General features: G+C 42.9%; 3 protein-coding genes across 11 annotated transcripts in view; 1 reads left to right on the forward strand and 2 right to left on the reverse strand.

Annotated features, from left to right (window-relative positions):
• LOC125955754 (titin homolog) overlaps positions 1–2966 on the forward strand; it is a 5887-nt gene extending 2921 nt beyond the window's left edge. The window contains exon 3 of the mRNA XM_049686899.1: positions 1048–2966. Within this exon, the coding sequence (XP_049542856.1) occupies positions 1048–2966 (1919 nt within the window). The remainder of the gene's footprint in view (positions 1–1047) is intronic.
• Positions 2381–8674, reverse strand: LOC125956808 (uncharacterized). Of its 7 annotated transcripts, none has more exons than XM_049689023.1 (3): positions 8547–8674; positions 4927–5361; positions 2381–4848 (listed from the first exon to the last, which is right to left on the reverse strand). In XM_049689023.1, exons 2-3 carry the CDS (start codon positions 4946–4948, stop codon positions 4565–4567), a joined length of 306 nt encoding a protein of 101 aa, XP_049544980.1. In that variant the 5' UTR covers positions 4949–5361; positions 8547–8674; the 3' UTR covers positions 2381–4564. The 7 variants fall into 7 exon arrangements, with proteins under 7 accessions (XP_049544980.1, XP_049544979.1, XP_049544981.1 ...); XM_049689022.1 differs by having other exon boundaries at positions 4927–5380; positions 8547–8609; XM_049689024.1 differs by lacking the exon at positions 8547–8674 and adding an exon at positions 7849–8540.
• A 1187-nt stretch (positions 8675–9861) lies between these two features.
• LOC125956013 (leucine-rich melanocyte differentiation-associated protein-like) lies at positions 9862–12402 on the reverse strand. Of its 3 annotated transcripts, none has more exons than XM_049687442.1 (4): positions 11967–12402; positions 10833–10931; positions 10630–10773; positions 9862–10565 (listed from the first exon to the last, which is right to left on the reverse strand). In XM_049687442.1, exons 1-4 carry the CDS (start codon positions 11990–11992, stop codon positions 10028–10030), a joined length of 807 nt encoding a protein of 268 aa, XP_049543399.1. In that variant the 5' UTR covers positions 11993–12402; the 3' UTR covers positions 9862–10027. The 3 variants fall into 3 exon arrangements, with proteins under 3 accessions (XP_049543399.1, XP_049543401.1, XP_049543402.1); XM_049687444.1 differs by lacking the exon at positions 11967–12402 and adding an exon at positions 11190–11908; XM_049687445.1 differs by lacking the exon at positions 11967–12402 and adding an exon at positions 11004–11164.
• Between the last annotated feature and the right edge of the window lie 122 nt (positions 12403–12524).

The raw sequence follows: 12524 nt of genomic DNA on the forward strand, positions 1-12524 counted from the left end.
AAGGAAAGCAGAAACGAGGATGAGCTGGGAAAACAAATTGTTTTATATTGAGTGTCGAGAACATTACTGTAAACGATTCACACTTTTGTTCCTAAGTCAAATTGTGCACGTTGTTTTGAACCGACAACTATGTCAACTGTTGGTTCGCCTTTCCAAGGTACTGATGCAACACAATTCGATTAGCAAAGCAACAAACAACCAAAACAGAAACAGAAACCGTTTTCCCAAGGCGATTCGGGTCTAATGAAAATTAATCAAATTGCAAATCCAAAAAATTAAAACTATAAACGCGCCATTAAATGCTTCCCAGACATAACAATGAGGTTTGAAATGTTTTCTATTTCATCGACATCTGAGATGAACAGATTGGTGTGAACATTGGTTTATTGCATTGAAAAGAATACAAAAGATCATTCATCGAGATCGACTCTTGTCTTGGCTCAGCCTTGCCTCAGGCTTGATTTGCTAATGTATTTTATAAGAGTTTGGCATTTTTACTTAGATAGATCAGAATAATTTTTGCTTTTTGCTTACCAAACAAAACCTCCGTTTCTCATATGACATAAATCATTTCACCATGAAATAAAACATCGACTTTTTCACTACCCTTCGATTCCTGTTTATGTAGCAGAATACAACGATGGGCCCGTGAAGAACACAGCATCTACCAAAAAGCACTCTTCATGGTTCAGCTGGAAAATGCACAAGGATAGATACTTCGTTCAAAATCTTCTTACACGACGAGGTTTGCCGCGTGTCATGTCACGCTTGTCACTACGTGGCTCCCGGATCGTATCCGGTAAGGCGTGCCTGTCCAATAAGTCTTTGTGCGCGTGTTAAACCCGTCCATCCATCGTCTGACAATTTATTGAAAGTAGAACAAGAGCTAGTAACATGTCTTTAGATTAATCTCTAGCAACACTATTTCAGATCCCATGCACATAAAGGCGAATGCACTAACGCTCAACAATAACGATTAGTACAGGATGCAATAACGGAGGCCAAAGATGCTAACGATTTCTTTTTGTCAATGAATCATCACACCAGGTAATTCCACCTTCGATTTTGAACTGGACGAACTTGTTGCTCCACCACCGCCTTTGTCACTGTCTGCACCGGAACTAAACGTAGAACCACCACCAGCTCCTGCCATGCGTGCTGGTGTTAGCTCTACGGAACTGCTTTACGAGCGAGCGATGGCACGATTTTATCAAGCCGTGGCCTTCGAAGAATCGGAAAATCAGCGTAAAGAAGCCGAGCAAGAGCAAGCGATCCGACGACGGCAAGCAGCTCAAGACCACGTACAGGATGAAAAGTCTACCAATCCCCAAGCCACTCCCATGAACCGTTTGTCCGATCGAAGAAGTAGCCTTCGCAAGAGGTTGTCTGGTGATAAGGAGTCGATCGTTAAGCAATCCAGCTTCGAGCAGGATCAAGTGGTTCCACCTCAGCAACAGCAGCCACAACCACAGCACTCACATTCCACACTTGCCCAAGAACCGATAGCGGAAGAACCGACACAGGGCACACTGGGTTCATTGAAACAATCTGACGATGAAGTATCCGTATCCTCATCAATGAGCTCGATGATCGAAGAACTTAAACGACGTGAGCAGCAGCAGCAACTAGCAGCGATATCTTCGAAGAGACGCGGCTTCATGGATGATGATGAGGTTGATGAGGAACCATACCATCCCGGTGTGCAGAGTATGCGCTCACCGTATCATAGCCCCGATCCCAGTCAAGCGATTGAGGTTCTCACTAGACCTATGCCACTGCCAGATCCAAACTTTGTGCCTAAACCCATACTCAAGCGACCCTCCACCGAGGTACTCGTTAAGGAAGATGTATCCAAAAGGCAGCCGAGCCTACAGCCTCCACAACTACGACCACGCAGTGTCACTCCGGAGCGGGAGTCTTCCCCGTCGAAGGTAACTCCAGTCCAGCAGCAGCAGCGACCTCAGGATATACTAAACCTCCCACAACCAGATTCCCCCACTCAAGAGGAACCACAGGCCCTGTCGGAAAAGCAGCCACCAGCGGGAGAGGAAATCAAGCGGGCTATAGTATCCGAGGCAGCCCGTCAACGTCGACTAGAATCACGCCAGAACTCGATCGAGGAATCACGAGCAGTGGCCGACTTTTACAGCGATATGGTACAGCAAATCGAAAGCTCCAAGAAACCACGCAAACTGCCGCTCTACATGAGCCCGGATGAGGTGCGAAAACTGAATGAACGAGAATACTCCCGTAGTTCATCGCGAGCTGGTTCTAAATCACCACTTCCGCTCGAGGAGGTTCCGTACTATCCTCGGGTACGATCTTCGCGATCACCCTCCCTAACGACGGAAAGCCATTCGATAGTGGTGCACCGATCAAGTAAACCGGCTCGTGAGAGTAAAATTCTACGTCAACGATCGGCCTCCGTTGAAAGTGATGTGACGGTGAGACCGCCTTCCGCAAATCGCGAAACAGGACCCATTGCAAACACAACTGGTACGAAGGATGAGAATGGGCGAGCAAGCAGACCAATCGAGAAAAGACGTATCACTGATAAAGCAGGTACGGCTACCCGTAACCGCTCGAGATCAAACTCAGCTGTTCGTGTGGGAACCATCACAACACCAAATGTAAAACCATCTAAAACACCTTCGACGTCTGTTACTGCTCCAGCTGTGACCAATAAACCACCAACTCCCGAACCGTCGGTCAATAAATCTATTTCTGCTCCTGCTGCAACTATACCAAAGTTGTTAGAAACAGCCGATGAGAGACCCGACGAACAGTCACTCAAGCCCACTATATCTTATTTGACTGATGTGGCACTGTTTGCCATCGCCTGTTGGTTGTATCTATTCAAAAATCCTAAACTAGCCATACCAGTAATATTGCTTATTATGTACCGTCATATCCGCGAGGCGCTAAAAGATAAGATACCCGCGTGGATGCGACGAGAGTCGAATTAACATCGAATGGGCCGACAAACTCGTAAAGACAATATCTGTTTACTGGCGTTCTGCAGTGGAGTTATTTATTTTCGCACAGGTTCCTCGTTCTTAAGCTTGATGCAATGATTGATAATAGTTTTTGATACTACAAACCATTTACGAATGCTTACCCTCACTGACTCCAAACAACTAAGACCGTATGAATATCATACATTATTCTACAAACAAGCACCGAGTAACGTTATGTTGGCTCTACTGTGGCATTTCACGAAGTTTGTTATCTCACGTTTGTCGCACAGTTGGGTGCACAGGCTCAAACGCCGTTCCCGTGATTTCACGAAAATATAAGCTGCACAGCAATCACTACACGCAAGTGACGATATGTTGATTACACCAAATCATTGCACCCGCCTTGCGAATAATACTTGTTTCTCGGATCAGTGTGCGATTGCATCGTTCTACGATCGGAGTAGTCTGCTACAATAACTTGGAATGCAAGTACTTTCTCCACCTGGATCGACTTGTTACTTTACCGAAGAATTTTACAAAGTTACGATTTATTTTAAGAATGTATCTGTATATATACGTTGTTGAGAAGCGAAAACATAAAAATAAAAAAAACGTTTCTGAAAAAAAATGTTTCATCGCACCGTTTTGGTGATTGCTAATCAACATTTCAAGCTCGGCTACTATATACAACCCTGTCATTTATTAAGAGGTCGAGTTCAGCTAAAAATTCGACCCCTGTCCCATATGCAAGTTCTGTTCTGTGGTAGGTGCATGTTTGGACTGCCGCCATCCGCGGAACGTTTTATTGAAATTTATCATATTCAACATTTACTACAACATTCTAGGATCTTCATGTCAAGTAAATACAATTATTCTGTTCTATCTAAACATATTGATTGACAGGATTATATTTTCCATGATAAAGGAATGGTGAAATGAATGGTAGTGTAGACTAATAAGTTACCTCTTTATTGTCCATTCTCTTCCCTATGTTATACAAACTTTTTTTACAATTCTGTTTTTCCCCTATTCTTCCTAAATAATAAAAACAAATTTGTGAAAAAGCGTATAATGAAATCATTCTAAAAACAACCTTATTGGTCGATTGAATGTTTGATTTCATTACTATAGCAGTGATGGCATAGGGCATCTACACACTCTAATACATTTTACCGGAGCGATTTGGTTTTCCCAACTGGTAACTGTAAAATTGATACATTTGACATTACCTTACCACTACTCAACCGCTCTAAATGACATAGAATAGTTGCTAGAGACGCACCTTTGCTAAGATGACTCAGCTGGAATTCTATGGTAATCCTAAGTACATTTCTGGTTTCTCAACATGTGCAGTCCTCAACTCAACGCATTTAAAGGATTGTGTATCATAGCCTTTATAAAACTGAGTAAAGTTGATAAACTAGCATTCTTAAAAATTAGTAGAAAATGGTTTAGGAGAAAACCAAATGTTCCTAGACTCTCAGCAGCTAGTGTTATGTATCACAATTATGTTACCCAATATTTCAGCATTTCTCTGCAGAGAAAAGCAACTTGGGTAAACCATATATGCATTAGTCACAACCTCCGCCTTGCGGTTCGATGCTCATCTATGCCGACCCTATGAGAAACCAGGGTAACACAACCGTTACGGCAAGTGCAGCCACGCACGTGGCACACACAACGAGTATGTTCGAAACCGCGTTAGCCTGATTTTGTTTCGTGCGGTTTAGCTCGCTGTCCGTTATCAGTAGTTGATCTTCATATGGATCTTTGGTAAACTCTAGCACTTCCACGTCGTATCGAAACTTCACCTTGGATGATTCTCGGCGCCAAAAAAGATGGCCAGAGTCCCGCCGATCCAGACACCAAACAGGTTCTGCAGGGGGAATCGCTGTAAAATAAAGAAAAACACAATTACAATCACAATTCCACTATTCCGATACCATGTGCAACACTGATAGTAGCTCACCTGATATAGTCATGCTGTCCATATACTAGTTTCGAACCACTTACGATTTCGTCTGCTACCCTAGCGAATGTGAACTCTATCGAACAGCACCGAGCTTCTGCTCAATACGAAGGTTCACTTTAGCGTGATATCACAACGTTATCGATTCTAGAAATCTATGACGTTCGACTCGACTGAACTTTGCTCGCGCCGCTCCAATATATTGGCTCTCTCATTCCAATGGCACCTCATTAAATTCGTTAGTCTTTGATATCGGACTAAGATAACGACAGGACCAGCGCAAAATATTTGAAACATTAAATGGCAACGTTTGCGTTGATTCGATCCACTATGACTGTCCGGGAATGCAGAAGACGAAAATAGGCTGCGTTGATGGGTAGGGTACGCCCAAGATGCACCGGATTCCTGTTGGTTTCTATGTGGATGTAGCGACACCTGCAAAACATAATAGAAACTAAGAATATAAGAATTAAAAAGAATGAGAAAGGAACCATCTGTAGCTTTATTCGTTTAAAATCATTCTGCATTTTGTTACACAAAAGGTTTACGTTGTCCTGTGCGTAAGGACTGTCGTAGGAATGCCAATGAAGTGAGAAAAGGATCGGATGAGTCTACTGAAACAACCATTTTCTCCCTCTAACTTATAACCGCACTTATCGCTGATCTCTTTAGTTAATAATATAATATCATTGTGCCCTGTTGCGTTCACTAAACAATATATAACATTCGGTAATGGAAAACATCCTCTTTTCATCAAGATAAGGATGACATTGGTCATGGGTACAACATGGGTACCAAGGTACAACAATATCTTTATTTAGAAGGAAACGTAACAGAGCGCTCTGCCCCTCTGTTTACGATAGCGATTAGTGCAAAAGGCCGTTCAGTATATGCGAAGCGTACTACGCAGTACGTCACTAAAACACCATTCACTACTGACTGTTTTCTCCCCAAATGTTTGCTTATCAATATCGGTACTATATTTAGAAGCAAAGGAAAACAGAAAACAGCCACGGTACAAGTACGCAATTGGCTCCAATAGTGCCATCCGGATTGCAAACATATAAGGAAAACAATTATTTATTTAACCAAATGTATACTGGAATTAAGCAGATGAACACGATCAAGTCTTCCAGTAAAAATGGTACATCTACCATTCGGAAAACAAGCGTAATTGAAAACATATTTGCCAACACCCATTCGATAACAACTTTGTATTATAACTATTATTCACCAAGCATTGCCATTTTCATGATTGCCTGGAAATGTGCAACGGTGCATTTATTGCATTTCATTGTCATGTCAGCGTCAATGCAAGCCTCTGATAATGATGGACGGATTTTAAACCGAACCCTATCGATGTCGACCTAAAATCGCTGCGATTTGTGTTTCTTTGTGTTGATGTCCGTTTGACCCGGCAAGAAAGTTTATGATTTTTTTTTCTTTTTCTAACTAGAAATACATTTCCATAGTATGTCACGCTATCAGCTCCGTTGTTTTTTGGGCAGGTCATGGTTGAACGGACTGTTTTCGATTCGAAATTGACAGAACCAATTGTTTCTCGTAAAACGTGGTTCCGCTTCGCTTAACAAGAAGCACACTACCTTCTACCGTAGTGCATATAAAGGTGAAATGAAGTCATCGACCTTGCTGCTTCGACACGCGGAACAAAACTTCTATGGTAATTGATTCCAACCTACCATATTCATCGTGACACACCAAGTGACCTCTTACTCCTAGCCACCAAGCTATCACGCCTAATCGGCAAAAACCTGTGCTATCTCTTTACCATGCTGCTGGTGTGGTTCGCTTGTCGGCTAGGTAATTCTTTTGGCCTGACTTGACCCAGTTGATCGAGCAAAACGCGAGTGCCTAGACCTTTTACGAGTATATTTCCACCACTGAGGCTATTCACAAAGCCTGCTCTGTGCTCATACACCACCTTGAGATGGATGGTCAACTTCCTCCAAACGCCGCGCATTGCCCTGAAATAGCCCCCGATGAAAAAAAAACTACGCCGTAATCGAAATCAGCGCCGTATCGTGACGCAAATGCTACAGAGCCAGCGTTGAACGTGATCTCTGGGCAAGAAGCGCCCCTATCAAGACATTTCACGAGTCAACACAGCTCACTCTACCTTCCAGCGACGATCACGCTGTTCACCGTCGGCATATGACATACAAGTATCGCAACCACAAAAGGGCAAGCAACGATGATGACACCGGTGTTGATCCACGTGATCGGCCAAACTAAATGCACATATCTCTTGATGATCCATGATTCCTTGTCGTCCACTGAGCAATACGATCCAATGGCACACACATTAAATAGCGTAGGGGCGGTGGCGATCATCATCATCATCGCCGTCGTCGTTGTCGTCGTCATCTATTGCAACGCAACGGACAACCCATAGACGGACAAGGAGACTGACCATTAACAGTGTTTTGCGACCACACCAGCGGCATTTACTGATAAATAATGCACACATGCTTACAGAGTATACATTACATAAAAAGGAACTCGTTCACCAACGACTGCAGCTGTGTCGCGCTACTATTTGCCACACGTTCAAGCACGTTTGGTCCACGGTCTTATCAGAGCGTGGGAAGGTCACCTCATTAAACAGCAAGCCACCCGTTCTGCTGTGAATGGTGTTCAACAGAAACCCTCACATCGCTGAATTGACGGACCTTGTGGATTAGTAGATTACACATTCCTATACGTATGTTAAAGAACAAAGAGTTCACTGGTTTACGAATGCGAGTCATAGTCCCTGCGGCCACTCCAAACACGACGTAAACGGAATATCGATAGGTTGCGGAATACGACTTACTTCACTTGCTGATTGGCGAACCCAAGATGTCGATATTATATCACAAAACTCGACAATGCTCCAGATTTATCAAGCAAAACAGATCTCACTTTCAAGCGATGGTCCGCACGATGAGTTGTTGGATACGACTCGTTGAATACGACGGATTACGGCGTCCGCTTACGTCACTATACCGACGGACGCGCTATCACGCCTCTAACACAATCGACTGCCAGTCGCCACCTGTTTTTGGGGTTTCGGAATTCCGTAACTCGTTGTCGACTTATGTCGACATAAGTCGTTCGACTTATGGTTTGAAATTTGCCGCCCTTCCGCTTCGGCTCGGCTACAAACTCGTCGCATATTCGCACTACACCTTATGCTATTCAAGGGCACACCAAAGGGTAGGTTCTCTTCTGCTCTGCTATTTCTTTTGACAGGTTTAGGACTGGGGAAACCGGTTCTTGATACAGCCAGCATTAAGCGGTACACCGTCAGACGATTTATATCACGTTTTCTAAGGTTTATGTGTTACTGCAACGGCCAACACGACGTCACCTGCATCCCATTTGCATCGCCAGACACGCACCACAACCATACATAGGCTGTTCTGTTTATCACCGCAATCATTTATAGTACGGATCACAGGGAATGGGTTTTTTGCCACACTTGTTGCCCGAGACAAGCTCCCGAATTAGCATAAACTTGCACTAAGCAGGTGTTCACAGAAGGTCTGGATTAATTCGACACGAGTGCTGTATCTTGGGACAAATTATATGTTACAGAATGGAGGAACTGAACTATTTACCAAACACTTTAAACGCACAACGTAGCAGCCGCGCCGAAGCAGCACTTTCGCGCTCTCGTCCGTTTGGCCGCCATCAGATGAGTAGTGGCTGGCAAACGGATTCGCCCCGCGAAGGCAGGTTCGCGCGTTCGTTTGTGTCACCGAGCCGTGAGTGTGGGCCGCTGCTGTTTGTGCACTACCAACACACGTACTCAGCCGCTCACGCACGCGTACACCAACATAAGCATATTTAGTGCCACTCGCAATCGACTGACTGGTGAGAAGGCAACATCGCGCTGCTTCGATGTTGAATTATCAATCGACCCATGATCATCTGAATTTCGATGGGATCGCGAATGATCTTTCCATGCACGCCACATTGCACCAGTGGATGATCATCATTTAGTCAATTGTAAGGCGATTGTAAAAATAGCTCGAACAATCGTAGAAACTATTCAAACAGTAATGTATTGACCAACGGTAGTTTCTTCAATGTAATGCTATGTAAATGCCGTTCAGAAACCTCCACGTGATTGCGTATGGACAAGTGATGCAAGAGGCTATAATCAAGAGTGCAAATATCGAGTTGAATGAGTAAGGATACATTTTCAGCACCAGTGCACATGCCACGCACTCGATGGTTGAAGGGCCTGATACTCATTCATAACATCCAACAGGGACGCACGTGAGTTTCTAGCATAATTTTGGATCCACCGCTGTACTTCGTGATCACGCGATGTGCGAGGTTGTCGAGGTGTGAACCCCGTAATCGCCGAGAAAGAAAATGCCATCATTACGGGGCTCATCAAGGCCCTAAAAATAGTCAAACGATGGTTGCTGGCAAATGCTCGTTTGCAACACGTGATTTGCCTGACAGAAACACTCTTTTGACGGAGCACATTGATTCGCAAATTTACATACCGTTATCGTGGCAATGTTTCGTCTATGAGTCCGTGAATGAGGTTGTGCATGTCCTTTCCATGCGCCGCAGCAGTATCTCGATGACGCTAGGTTGAATTTTATTTTTCAAGGTAACCATACTGATAGAATGTCAGCCATGATGATCAGCTGTTCTTTTTCATATGAAAGAAAAAAACAGTTCAGCTTCGCGTCATATGGACTCTTGGTACCGCGTTGGTACAGTTTGCATGTACCTGATATAATGTACGTGATGTAATCAGCCAGTTGTATTGACGTCATATAAATCAAGAACATTCGTTCGATGTTTGGAGTAATGACCTAAGCTTAAGAAAATTAAAACACAAACTCCAAAGACGCGAACAGTTCTGAGTTATGTGTGTTATAACAATAGGTTCAAGGTAATTTATACATAGGTGTAATTTATACAATGAAAGTGACATTTTGACCATTGTTACATTTATTTCAAACTTAACTGATAACACAATGCAGAACTATTCGTTCTTTTGATCGTTTATTTTATCTTATTTTTTCATTTGTCTGGGGAACGTTCTTAGGGTTAAGGGCGAAATGGTTACAGAACATTACGAGTTATCAGATGGAACTGGACCTCTTCTTCGATTGCGATTTTTTGCATTTTTCTGATTCGTCGCTGTAGTCGATGCGATATTTGTCATTTGCAATGGAACGGGCACCATGACTGGAGACTGGAGGCGTCGTCCGGCCGTTTCAAAAATATTGTATTGACCATGATTAAGGTTGTACGTATGCTTAAAGCTTCTCGCCTGCGCTCGTTGCGACATGGTCACTTCGCTGTCATCAAGGTAGCGCAATTGTGGAAGAATGCTGATCACGAACAATCGATAGTCATTGTGCTCAAGAGTGGAGTTACCATTGAAGGATGACGTTGCACTGGGATTACCCATCAGTGATAGGTACTTCAGGGAAGGACAGCACTCCCGGATGCGATAAATCCAGTTGTGCAGGTTACCAATATCACAGTTGTTAAGCCACAGTAGCTCGAGATTCGGGAGTGATGGTAGCGTTCGCTCGTCCGGGTGAGGGTTCTTATCCAGAATAAGCGAGTTAAGCTGACGGAAGTGGACTAAAAATGATAAATCCCTAGGAGTAAACAAATACGGCGATTAAGCTATTTTAAATTGTGTTATTCGAAATTGAACCTTACTTAATTTCATTATAACTCAAGTCGAGTATCGTCGTTGTGCGGGAAAACTTTTCTGCTATTTTGCGGGGTATTTGAGACAGGCGTTCGTATGCCAAAGAGAGGCGCTCGCCGTTATGGTCCATGTCATCAGATCGACTGGAATCACTGTCAGCACAAAGCATTAATCACATCTTTCACAGAATAGAAGGGATCGTCAAACTTACCTCCCTATGCTCTTCACAGACATAGCATCCGATGACCAATCATAGTCTAGGCACACATCGTCATCGTCATCCATCGTAGAGTAGTTATCGACGAAAAATCTGAAAGACCAAGGAGAAGGCGTTAACACAGAGCGAAAGCAATTTACTCGGTCAAAGAATAGGATCGTTTGCCTTTTGATAAGAGAGTGTCCTAGCGAACCTAAAATGCATGCATAAAGACACAGTCACTCAACATCCCTCACAAAGAGCTAACGGTACGGTGAATAAAACAGATTAAAGGTGATCAAAAGAGATCGTTTCGGCTGATACGTTTTAATGGTTAATGGTTGCTTAGAATGCTTAAAATAAGTTCTTTACATCATGTTCGGTGATGATAAAATGCAAATGAAACGCCGTGGCTAACAATCTTAATAGAACCTGAACGTTACACACTGATACTGGAGGACAGTTCAGTTCTAACTGGGAAACGCTTGTTCTTCCAGACAAGATGTAGCGCGTGAAGATGTCACAGCATGCAGGGAATACGCTCAGCAAGATAACGTATCAACGGGCAACAATGTTTGTAATCTTTAGCTATGATTAAACAGATGAGCGTCACGCATTGGACGGTAGCGTAAGATGCACACGAACGCATTCATCTATTCTATTTTCTCGCTACTGCTTTGGACATGACCAAGGCCCGAATAAAAAATCTCAATATTATGACAATTTCACAAATTGTTATAAGCTACCTTAAACAGCATCATTTCATAATTATTCTAAAAAATAATAACTAGGTCACAAATCTTAATTACGATTTCAAGTTGCCTTTGTTTTCACGAGTGTACGACGGCATTCACGCCATGATTAGATGCTCCAATCAGATTGAATAACGAAGAATTGGAGCGATAGCAATCATTAGAAAAACAAGTGGCTTGGAACAGGCTCTCTCGGCAATGTTATTAGAAATGAACTTTAAATTATATTGAAGCCTTACATCAACCGAATTTGAGGTTAATTAATGGGTTAAAATTCTTCTAATGCATTGGCATACGCTATTGCTATGAACAGTAGTGATGTATTCTATTCATTTGCGAAAATACAAAATGATTTCCTTCACGCAATGAAACTATTCTATGATTACAGCGTACTTACTGCTCATTATACCCAATGGTTTGCATCTTTTAATTTCAGCTTCTTTTGTATTTTGCGGTTTAATGGGGCAACATGCGCAATTTATTTCGCTATCACATATACGCCAAAGACGTCGTCCTTGATCGCCTTCTCAGTGCGCCTTTCGGTAAATCAACGAATTTTACTGTTAAAATAAACGTAACATTTTTTCCACTTTGACCAGTTCTTTCAAATAAAAAGGACAATTTGTGATTCCCGATGCGCAGTGATCGTTTTAAATGCCGGGTTTTCTATCGCGGGCAGATGAAGTGCGCTACGCCGCGCAAGTGACTGTATATGTACGTTCTATAACGAATCTTTTCGTTGGTCAAGTTAGTTCAGCCACCACATAGATGTATGTGATAGTGATATGACTTCGAGCGGCGTTTCTAAAGCACGATAGTATTTTTCAATGTCAAGAAAAGAGAATACTATTGCACGTTGTTATACACATCTTGACCTACTCGAAAGTAATTCATTGAAGCGTTACTAACATTTGAAGTAAATATTCTACATTTTTCTAGTTCAAGCTCCATGCTA

The sequence above is a fragment of the Anopheles darlingi genome, chromosome 3 (genome assembly GCF_943734745.1).
Source record: "Anopheles darlingi chromosome 3, idAnoDarlMG_H_01, whole genome shotgun sequence".
Lineage (NCBI taxonomy): Eukaryota > Metazoa > Arthropoda > Insecta > Diptera > Culicidae > Anopheles > Anopheles darlingi.

Coding starts and splice junctions, on each gene's coding strand:
- LOC125956808 (XM_049689018.1), bottom strand. CDS start 7,311: ATGACGACGACAACGACGACGGCGATGATGATGATGATCGCCACCGCC. Junction 5,381..7,063: donor AGCGTGATCGTCGCTGGAAG/GTAGAGTGAGCT, acceptor TTATATTCTTAG/TTTCTATTATGTTTTGCAGG.
- LOC125956013 (XM_049687442.1), bottom strand. CDS start 11,992: ATGCAAACCATTGGGTATAATGAGCA. Junction 10,932..11,966: donor ACCATTGGGTATAATGAGCA/GTAAGTACGCTG, acceptor TTGGTCTTTCAG/ATTTTTCGTCGATAACTACT. Junction 10,566..10,629: donor TTGAGTTATAATGAAATTAA/GTAAGGTTCAAT, acceptor GTTTACTCCTAG/GGATTTATCATTTTTAGTCC.